This window comes from Ostrinia nubilalis, chromosome 6 (assembly GCF_963855985.1).
Source record: "Ostrinia nubilalis chromosome 6, ilOstNubi1.1, whole genome shotgun sequence".
Lineage (NCBI taxonomy): Eukaryota > Metazoa > Arthropoda > Insecta > Lepidoptera > Crambidae > Ostrinia > Ostrinia nubilalis.
The window spans coordinates 9,090,697-9,102,620 of NC_087093.1; the positions used below are offsets into that span (position 1 = coordinate 9,090,697).

General features: G+C 36.1%; 1 protein-coding gene across 1 annotated transcript in view; it reads right to left on the reverse strand.

The window, feature by feature from the left end:
* Nucleotides 1-10,695, reverse strand: part of LOC135072561 (E3 ubiquitin-protein ligase HECTD1) — a 49,332-nt gene extending 38,637 nt beyond the window's left edge. Inside the window, exons 1-9 of the mRNA XM_063966520.1 lie at nt 10,515-10,695; nt 9,137-9,164; nt 8,667-8,806; nt 8,210-8,325; nt 7,454-7,572; nt 6,955-7,094; nt 6,276-6,451; nt 5,145-5,275; nt 4,909-5,042 (exon numbers count right to left, since the gene is read on the reverse strand). Coding sequence (XP_063822590.1) covers nt 4,909-5,042; nt 5,145-5,275; nt 6,276-6,451; nt 6,955-7,094; nt 7,454-7,572; nt 8,210-8,325; nt 8,667-8,806 — 956 coding nt within the window. The 5' untranslated portion in view covers nt 9,137-9,164; nt 10,515-10,695. The remainder of the gene's footprint in view (nt 1-4,908; nt 5,043-5,144; nt 5,276-6,275; nt 6,452-6,954; nt 7,095-7,453; nt 7,573-8,209; nt 8,326-8,666; nt 8,807-9,136; nt 9,165-10,514) is intronic.
* Between the last annotated feature and the right edge of the window lie 1,229 nt (nt 10,696-11,924).

The window sequence follows — 11,924 nt, forward strand, 5'->3', positions numbered from 1 at the left end:
TCAAACGGTTTGCAGGCTGATCCTGAAAAAGTTGAGGCAATCGTTAACTACCCCACACCCACGAATCGAAAAGAAGTTAGGCGATTCCTGGGCACCGCCTCCTGGTACCGTAGGTTTATCGAAAACTTCAGTACCTTAGCTAATCCTTTAAATAAGTTGACCTCACAAGGCAAAAACGCCCCTCCTTTTGTATGGTCTTCTGAGGCAGACCTAGCATTTAAACAACTAAAAAAATGCCTCTCCTCTACACCTATTCTTTCTTGTCCTGACTATGACCAACCCTTTGAAGTACACACAGATGCTAGTGACTACGGTATTGGAGCGGTGTTGTCTCAAACTTTAGACGGACGTGAAAAAGTGATAGCGTATATGAGCAAGTCGCTATCGAAACCAGAACGCAATTATAGCGCAACTGAACGCGAAGCATTAGCCGTACTCACCGCAATTGAACATTGGCGTTGTTACTTGGAAAATGGTCTTAAGTTTACTGTATTCACAGACCATTCTTCCCTCAAATGGTTCTTAAACATTAACAACCCAACTGGGCGATTAGCTAGGTGGGGAGTACGTCTATCTGCTTACAATTTTGACATCAAACACCGAAAAGGTTCCGAAAATGTAGTTCCGGATAGTCTATCACGTTCTGTTCCTGTCTCTGCTATTAATGTAGTCGACAATAACTTTCAAAACACTAACGACACCTGGTTTTTGAAAATTTTTAATGGTTGTCTCAAGTCTCCAACATCATTTTTAAATTATCGCGTCGAAAATGGTAAACTGTTTCGCTTCATGAAATCTCTAAACCCTCTTACACGTGAATTTGAATGGAAGGAGGTGGTTCCCTCAGAATTCAGAAATGACATTATTTCGAAAAATCATTCCGAACCTAGTTCTGGTCACTTCGGAATTTTCAAAACCCATAAACGTATTAGCTTGAAATATTTTTGGCCCAATATGCATCAGGATGTTGCTAAATTTGTCACTAGTTGTGATGTTTGTCTCTCTCGCAAACATCCCAACCACCCTACACTTGGCGTAATGGGAAGACCTAAAGACTGCTGTCGACCATTCCAAATGCTAAGCATAGATTTGGTAGGACCACTGCCTGTGTCCAGGAAGCAAAATACATTTTTGCTCGTTATTACTTGTTGCTTCTCTAAGTACTGTATGCTTTTTCCCATACGCCGTGCTACGGCCGAAATAATTGCTAATATTATAGAGGATAACGTTTTCCTGGTTCACGGTATCCCTAGTACTATTATTATGGACAACGGGAAACAGTTTGTTAGTAATATTTTGAAAAATTTATTTAAATACTATAATATTCCTAATATTTTTTATACACCATTATATACACCACAAGTAAATACTGTTGAACGTTATAATAAAACCATAATGACATCAGTTTCTTCCTTTATTGAGCGTGATCATAGAGTCTGGGATACAAACATTCCTAAAATCCAATTTGCCCTCAACAGTGCTGTAAATGAAGTGACTGGTTATACACCTTCATTCTTGGTTTTTGGCAGAGAGTTAATATCCTGTGGTTCTCATTACGTTGATTCAGACTTAGAAAATCAAATCACATTTGCACCTCGTGATAGTTACGCGGAAAACTTAGGAGCTTTGCACAAAATATTTGACAAAGTTCAACTATCACTTGTGAAAGCTCACTCTAGGAACAGCACAAATTATGACTTGCGACGCAAGAATGTTGACTTTAACGTTGGTGATATCGTCTGGAGAAAAACATTTTATCAAAGCGATAAAGATAATAGATTTTCTAAAAAGTTAGCCCCCAAATTTATCAAGTGTAAGATTATAGGAAAAAAATCTAAACTAGTTTATGAGCTTCAGGATATGGCAGGTAACAATTTAGGAACTTGGCATATCAAGGACTTCAAGTTGACTTAGATTTCGTAGTACCCTTAGGCAAGCGGATTTTACAAGAAAAATCCTAACCTAAAAAGGGGGGTATGTAACGGCTCGTTAAATTACTCAACTTAAAACTATTACAACTTAACTTAAAACTTAAAACTACTTAAAAACTAAACAAATATAATACAAATATATCTTATTAACTATATTTACATTGAATTTAACAACTAAAACTGTACATGTTGTAAGCTTAGTCCGGCGCGAGCGCAAAGATGTTATTTAAATTATTTGGATTGCGCGCTCAGTGAACGTCAGATTATGACCTTGCGAGTGAACGCTTCCTATGCATTCAATGCACGGGAGCAACTTACGACCGGCTCGGCTCGGCGCTTATGTCACTCGCAGTCTCTGCGAAGCTTCTAAACGCACGGACGTACACCTCGCTTAGAAAAATATTACTCGCGATCCACGAGGTCGAACTTTCTAATACTTAATCGATTTATTTAAATTACTTGTTGTGCTTCCCCAGTCTCGGGGCTCCTTCCTCCGTCAAGAGAACCGCTGCTGTGCGACCATCGTCTGACGCCTGCCCCGTGACGCCGAACCTGACGTGGCAAGCGTTGCTTGTCGCTGCTGCCACTACGAGCGAACCAAGGACAGTGCGGTTGGATTTTTAGAGACTCTAGTAGTGCGTCGGTTGAGACTAATTAGGAACTCACTTCCTGAGACATATTAATTATTAATAAACAAATTTGGCTATTCTTTTGTTTCTCTTTTTCTTCCTCTTAAATAGATTTTGTTACCGTCATATCTAAAAGGCTGGTACAATTGTTATAGAATATTTTGGACATAAGTATGTTTATAATATACCTAATATTGAGTACATTTCTTTCTCCGATCAATTTTGTGTAGGTATGTTCATGTAAGTTTTAGAATATAAGAATGCTTTGTGGAGTTGGGTCGTCTGGATATGTTTTGCAGTTTTTTGCTAAATATAATAAATTTGTAAATGTAATTATGTGAAATAAAATATTGATCTATTTAAATGATAATAGACACACACCTTAGCTGGAAAAAACACATAGAACATGTTAAATCAAAACTATCCAAATTTACTTACGCTCTTTATGAAATAACTCACAGTACACACACAGAAGCAGCATTAGCAGCCTACTATGCCTACGCCTATTCTCAATTAAAGTATGGAATTATACTCTGGGGAAACAGTACAGATTTCATTGACCTCTTTATCATGCAAAAAAAATGCATCAGAATAATAGCTCAAATAGACAATACGCAATCATGTAAACCCTACTTCATTAAATACAACCTACTTACCTTACCATCGATATATATTTATGATACATGTATATTTACTTATAAGAATATTAATAATTTTACAAAAATCAAGGACACGCATAATAGAAATACCAGACATAAGGATAAACTTTACTTACCTCAATCAAGAATAAAAATGTTAAATACCAGCCCCTACTACATGTCAGTGAAACTATACAACAAACTTCCTGAACACATAAAAACCGAACCTAACATTAAACGCTTTTCTAAAGCTCTGAGACAATATTTAATACCTAAATGTTTCTACTCAATTAACGAATATCTAACTACTGACCACCGAAAATGTCTCTAGATACTTTAATTTGTAATCTGCTTGTTTTGTTATTTTTTAGCATCGAAGTATGCAATTATGTTACTTCTCATATTATGTATAATGAATGTATATAGCCACCTACTCTGTTGCAATACCTCCTAGGTCACTAAGTCTTAAGCCCATGTGTATGTAATTTCCACCATTACAATAATTGTCACTTAGTACGCAATAAAGATTTGAATTTGAAAATTTGAATTTGATTTATAATAGACTAACATTTTTTTTTTCCTTTAAGTTAGGGGCTGGAAACGCACTTTAGCCAATTGGGCATAATGGTCATTGTTGGTGGAATTGAAATATGTATTATAAAAAATGCTTAATATTAAAAATGTGATAGGGCGACCAATTCACGAAGAAGAAATTGAAGAAGATGACTGAAGAAATATTGAATTTTGTTTAAAATAATTAAATTGGGTACTTTCTTTTTTTATAAAATAATAACTAGATTTTCTTATTTTGTTTTATTGTTCTATTCAGTTTGCTGCTACAAATTTGACTGTCGATGGTATACCGCGATTTCGTCACTACCACATCCCTAGCTCTAATCGTGTTTTTTCATAACTAGATAAATCCGAATCTATTAAATCAAAACTCTATAAATCCTCATTGCGTTTTAACAAAGTTGGATAAATTGCATTCCATTATATCAAATGAAGGTAAATCCAAACTAAATATTAAATTTTTGAGAGAATGCGTGATTTAAATACTGAAATGAAGAAACAGGATCATTTTCTTCAATAGTAGTGCCATAATAAAAAAAGACTGCCTTTTAATTCATTAAAATAAGACTATAAACACTTTTTATTAAATATCTCCGAACAGGGTAGAGTGGATTTATCCGAGTTTGAAGTTATGCGACACATATTACCTTTTGAAACTATGTTACAGAATAATCTCGAGTTAGAGAAAATAATCTTTAACTGTTCGTCAGTAAAGTTCAAAATTATTCAGATCAAAGTTGTTTGACGATTTATCTTGTCAAGAAGATTATTATGATTGATAAACTAAAATCTTCTTGTTGGTTCAACCTGCCATTATTATTTCTTATAAAATAAAATAAACTATTGTCAATTGGTCAATGGGATAGAAAAATAAACAAGCAAAACCTTATTCGTTAGCAAACGTCATATTTATTTAAATGTTAGCAGCACTGTTTCTTGCACTGTTATGTTGGCAGGTTTGACTCTTACAGTACCTAGTGCAAGCGAAAACCGACACTAAGGTGACGAACCTTTTCATTCCGCGACTGTACAAAGAATTCACGTACTAATGGAATTGATTTTCAGTCTAAATAAGTAAATAAAAATCTAGCATCCAATCAATCAACATCAGAGTAAAATAAACAATTTGATACTCACGTCTGAATGGCGTGCCGGCCTTCGCATAATAAAACCAGCAATAGATCAACGAGTCGCATGCACTCCAGGCACCATCGTTCGTCTGCTTGAACTGCAGACTCTATAGCGGAGCATAGTTCGAGACGTACTAAATCCTATGAACAAAAAACAATATTTTAAACATTGTGGTACTTCCTAACATATTTTCATCATCATAATGTGAAGAATTCTTAAGTACTGATTCGTGAAACACTTACGTGAGTTATTTGTGCAGAGCCTCGACACAGGGTAGACAGCAAGCTGACTGTTGTAGAAACAGAGGGTGCTAAGCACTTATCGTCGCCGCTTTCAGTGCTTCCCAAACGACGCACTAATTCTTCGATAAGCCCTGTAATAAAACATTCTTATAAAATGTATTATAGCAATGAAATAAGTGACATTTTAAAAGAAGTACATACTGAAATCGATTTCGCCCAATATGAGACGCTGCTTGTTGTTTCAACTTATAGAAAGCACTGGGTGATTTTATAATGACAAGGCTAAAGAATGGTGAGAAATTGAAAAAACATGAATATTATTCCTAAACCCCTCGCCCACGACAACTTTTTGTAACGATGCAGTTGCGATTCTGTCGTGCGTTCGCATCGATACAGTCGCAATGCGGTTGCTAGCTGTGTCGCCCACATAAACGCGTTTCTGTCGCGATGCAAACGCAATACTGTCGCGGTTCTGTCGCGATGCAAACGCGATTTAGTAACCTCCCTCCGTTCTCTCCCCGATGTCGTCCGAACGGTCGCGCGTTTGCATCGATACAGTCGCGCTGCTGTAGCGCGTTGGCATCGCTTCTGTAGTGCGTTGCAAATGCGACTAACGCGCGTGAGTAGCGATGTTGTTGTTCGTTTACGAAACGCGCGACACCATCACTACAAAAAGTTGCCGTGGGCGAGGGCCCTCATTTCGTAAGGCGATTATCACACTGCGCCGCGCTCCGCCGCGGTACGCGGGACGACAGATTTAATCATTGCATGCAAGTACCTCAGTTTGTATACAGGGTGTTAAGTAAATGGGTATATGAGCCGACACTAGCCCTAAGCCCATGTTAACATTTTTTTTTTAATTTTCATACAAAATAAATTTTATAAAATCCGATTTGTATGAAAATTAAAATAATTAAAATGAAGATACAAATTTTCTGACTTGACCATACCATTTATATGCCCATGTTAACATGGGCTAGTGTCGGCTCATATACCCATTTACCTAACACCCTGTAGAAAACACGCGCGGCACAACACACTGACAACGCGTCTGCGCGCGGGATTTTTTATATGAAATCACGCGGACCGCGGCGCAGTGTGATGATAATCGCCTTACTGTGTTTCATTTACCGTGTTCAGCGAGCGGTGCCGGGTCGGCGTGCGCGCGCGCGAAGCGGTCGGCGAGCGACGCGAAGCAGCGCAGCGCGGCGTCGGCCACGCGCGCGTCGCCGTGCCGCAGCAGCGCCGACAGCGACGACACCGCGTCGCCCACGCGCGCGTCGCCCGGCTCCATCTTGCCGCACACCCTGAACATTCACGAAAGTATTAATAACTGGGGGCTTAGTGTGAGTTTACAGAAAACGTCCCTACTAGTGAGCGCGTTAAAAAAATATAGTTTTTGAAAGTTTCCGCTAGGGGAACTCACACTAAGCCCCCAGTCTGTTCACATACCCCCGTATGTGAACCAACGTGACAAAGTAAAACCATTTATCATCGGTGACTAGAGTAAAACTATACAGTTATTGTTCATATACTGGAGATAAAAGTAAAACAATTTAATTTTTGTACTAAATACTTGCGTCACAAATGTAAATATTATAGTATGTATAAAAATTTAATTTGGCCACAAGTACTTTTATTTATCATAGAACGTTCGTAAAACTTCACCGAACGGAGCAATTAAAATATTAATTTCTTTCATTAAAACTGTTGGAACCGTGAGACCTTGAATTTGTACTGTTAATGAACATAATTATATTTCTTAGCACCAAAATTTTATAATTCAAGCAGTGCGAGATAGTGTCAATACCTAGAGACGACGGCCATAGCAGAGTGAAGTGTGTCTTTGTGCACTGCAGTGCCATAGTGTGTAATAAAGTGCAGCACAGCCGGCAGACCGCCACCTTCCCACACTGCACCCGCCTCACGAGTGCACACTAACTCCAAAACCTAAAAATATATAAACGTATTTTAACAAAAAATATGCCTACTTCAAATATGCTATCCAAACACATAAATAACCTATTAAGATGCGATTCGAAATCACAACAAAATTGTTATTACGAAAACATAGGTCGGGAAAAACAAACACTGATAAAAGGTTACGACGCTGAGGACTAAGATAAAACACGCTTAATCAGTAAATACCAAAATAACTAATTCGTCATATTAATATTACGCTGTTTGAAGAAAAACTAAATGAATGATGAGTAATTGATGATAACAGTAATTTGATTAATTAATGAGTAAATGCAAAAGAGTGACCTACAACAAATCAACATTATTTTAGAATCATTTTCTTTACTTACTTTAATACACTGCTCAGCTAAATCTTTGCTAGTGCGATTATTAGGATCTACTGTAAGCAGCCTGCTGCAAATGGCCTTCACAGCACCGTCAATTGCGACAATGCGTCGTGTGCATTCAGCTGAAAAATCAACATTAATTACATCATTGGACCATTGAACATGGTACAACACATCAGACTGTACATAAGATGCCAAGGTAATGTCTGTACATGACTTGCAAATAGCAAACTTCTTCATAAAATCTTAAGTTCATAGTCAGACACAAATAAGATAATAAAGGTGTGCATACTACTACGACAATACTGTATTTCTGTTCTGTTCTGTTCATTTATATTTGCCACTAAGTCATAAGGTCAAGGACTAAAATAACTTCGAACATTTTGTTTTCCTGGTTGAAAAACTCCCTGCCTAAAGTTAACAAGTACCTACTGTTGTTAGGCAATTACAAGTAGAATATGGATGTTGAAAGCAAGTTTTAATTAGTTTTAGTTACTTAGTAATTTGAAGGAATAAAATATTTTTTTAGGTAAATCCTTTGTGCATGTTATCAGGTTTGCTAAAGTAAGTAAATAAATAATGTAAATCATAAATGTAAGGTCTCAGTTTCTGGGTACTTTATGAATTTAACACACACATAGGCTATTTTATGGGAACTTTCACCCTTCAGCTGAAGAATGTCTCAATGTTAAAATAGTAGTAGTTTTACGCTATTAAACGCCATGGTCGTTTATAATATGTTATTTACACAATACTCACCAGAGACATCCAGGTAGTAAGTGATGGCTCTTGCTGTAACTTCCAAGACATTGTCTGGAGCACATTCATCAAGGAATATTTTACAGAGTGCTGGTAAAAATGTTCTTGGAGGACAGCTGTAAAAACACTTGGGATATAGTTTAAAAATATTTAAGATAAAGTTTTATAAATATTTTTGGGACCTAGGGGAGACCAAGGAGTGTGTTGCGAGTCACAAATCAACAATGTCACAACTCTCCTTTGTCACAACTTTGTGACAGAGAAGATTGTAGATTTTAAGCAACTTATTGTCTATCAGCGAGCTCGCAACAGCGCGTATTTGTTAGCTCGAGACTTGAACAAAAAAACGCGCACTGTTACAAGCTTGCTAGTAGTTAATAGGTTTCTAAAAATCGATAATGTCACAACTTTCAGTCTCCCTACATATACACAATAAACTAATCAATAAGTCATATACCTCTCAAAACAACGGTCCACATTATCAGACATAAGCAACAACATGCACAACTGCTCCAAGGCAATGAGCTGCATATCCCGCTCATCGCCCTGACCGGTCAGCAGCCATTCCAGCAATGTCTCTGGATCCACCTCCGCCATCTTAAATATTGAAAAAATACTCATATTAAATCACATTCCAAAACTTCATATTTTATTTAGCCACATTACATAATAAAAAAAATAATACATTCTTAATGTACTCTACATTGGAATAATAACCACATCTCTATACAATAACCACATCTCTATACATTTGTATAAATTACATTCTTTCATTCAAATAAATAATGTTAACTAAAATTGCACATATCAATAAAAAAAACTTATACATATTTTGAACGGCCATAAATGGATGACGGTACCAATAAGAGCATGGCAGGTTTAAAGACAAAAAAGAATACATTTATCAAAGGTAAAACTGGAATTTACCTTTGAGGAGATTAGTGGTCCAGATTACCTGAAATTAAAAAATGGAAATGTGCTCATGATTTACAATTTTCTGTCAATTAATAAACATAAAATTAGTCTAACAAACATTCCAAAACCATTTTTTAAACTAGAAGCATAAAATACATCACTGGACTTGATATATTTTGTTAATAGCATTTTACAATCATTTTCAAGTCAATATTTATTTCATCTCTGGGAACTTAATAAATGTTAATCTAATTAGATACATAATTTTATTATTTATGAATATTCATTTACAAGTCATTTCATTTATACTACTGAATATGTAAGTAAATGTAATGGGCACTATTCAGTGGCAGCGTAACATGGGTTGGCACCCGGGGCGATCCAAGGCACCCCAGAATAGTCTAGTGCTCCACAGGATTTCGATTCGAAGATGACAGATAGTACGAATGAGCTTATGCATACCAATCGCCCGTATCATGACCGTCATTGTCATGCAGATGGGCCAATGTGTACTAGCACTATTTTAAATATCTCATTAAATGGTGGATATTACAACATTATGTATCTACACTACAGCTATTTTTTATTGATTGATTGACGTTTTAATGCAATCTATCTACTAATTATATTGAAATATAATGCAATATATTTTTTTACAATATATTCTATGTTCTTATGACAACAATGTTAGATGTATTAGAAATAGAGGCAATTTGTATAGTTTGATTTTTATGTAAGGTAAGGTAATGATTGCGTTAGAATGTTGCAACATATTATGACATATTATTGCAGATGCCAATTTCTTTAAGATAAATTTAATTACAGAAGAATGAACATGTTAAAAAACTGAAATTAAGATCTTATAATAGGTGTTTAGATTGAGATGAGCCCAATCTCAAGTGGAACGTCTGCAAGATTTCCCATTAAGTTACCGGTCATAATATCACCACCCATTTCCTAGGTGAGCTGCAAAGGCACTTTTAAACTCGGTTACTGTTAAAGGAAGAGAAACTTACATAAGTTTGTTATTCCAACACAAACAATATAAATAGGTGTTATAATAGCTGTGTTAGAATTCAAATGGCGTGTTATTTTATTTTTATTTTGAGAGATTAAAACACATCGAATTAGATCAATGCTTATCGCATTAGGAATTAAACTCAACGCAATTATAAGTAGGTTACATTACAAAAAGACAGTAACAATGCGCCTTTCTCTTTTGTGTTACAAAATCCTTTCTTTACCAAGTAAATGTGAGACGCAAAAGAACCAGATAATCATATTGACTGATTTTTTTTGGGGCAATACAAAAAATGGTCACAACAAACAATTTTGTTATCAACAAAATGTAGAATTTTTGAGGACATCAATGAAGGTTACGATTTCTTACCACAAGCAATCAATTCACCATATTATTGTAATTGTCAAATTTAAAACACTTTTAGGATAATTAAACAATCAAATGAATAGAAATACTCTGTTCGAATCAAATTCATACAGTAGAAATCAATTTATATTTTCACTCGAGAATCGCCATTTGCCATTCAACAACTTCACTTCACATTAAGCTGAAAGTACACTATGCGGGAAATTGGCCAAGCCGCATCAATGTGAACAAATACAACCCACCAAGAAGAAACTTGCCAAGTTCTTATCAAGTATGTGTTCACATTGATGCGACTAGGCCAATTTCCCGCATAGTGTATTTTCAGCGTTAGTGAGTTTTTTTTTTACCCGAGCGAGAGAGAATCATAAAGCTACAGATAAAAATGGAGGCCACACTCCGAATACCTACTTGAAGCACAAACTAAGTATCACTATCTCGCTCTCTGTGGGCAGACTCGCTCTTTCTAAATAAACAAAAAATATAAAATTGCTCAAATTCAATGAAACCAATGTAAAATCTTTATTTCTTGACATAGGTATCATTAAAAATGATAAGTGTAATTACTGGTAAAACGTTTTAGGAAGAAATAACTGTAAAAAATGTGAAAAATGTTTACAATGATCCAATGTCGGAAATCACGAAATAAACACTTACGCGTGGAATCTTATGTCACTTCCAGGACACCACGTACTACCGCAACCACGCACTACAACATTTTGCACCAATTCTTGTGATAAAACAATGATTATTTCCTGTAAACAATCTCAAACGAAATTAACTGCTTAATAAACAAAACAGTAAACAACCGCCATGATGGGCCGGATTGGGCCGATGTTGCCACATGGTACCGATTACCCAGGAATTGGGATTGTAATTCCCTGATTCGCCAACACATTAAGCCTAAATGGCCGACAATTTTGTGATTTTTTATTTAATTAGGTAATCTTAGTTTCAAATATTAATTATTTATTTGTTTAACTTCTGATTTGGTTAGTGAATTGGCTATTTCGAAGAATTTACAAGGAGATTTAAATCAGAAGATAGCAATACTACAGTTCACACTAAAAAGAGAGGTAGGGCCGCAGAGAGCGAGATAGATATAAGTAGGTATTTGACTCAAGTTTTTGTTCCAACTCTGCCCTCCATTTTTATCTTTAGCTTCATGGAGAGAATGACTTTTTTTTGTTGTCATACGTCAGTGGTTTTTTTTTATATTATGTCTTACGGCTCTGTGCTCCCAGACGTTGACCCAGCCTTTTGCCCCGATTGCACTAATTTTTACGTCTCCAATTCATTGGAGCTACTTCTCCAGTTGCGCTCCGTTTTTCATTCAAGAGCAGAGAGCAGAATTTCTGCTCTCTGTTCAAGAGCCCCGATTACGGTAACTTTTAACGTTTCCAATCCAGACGCGCT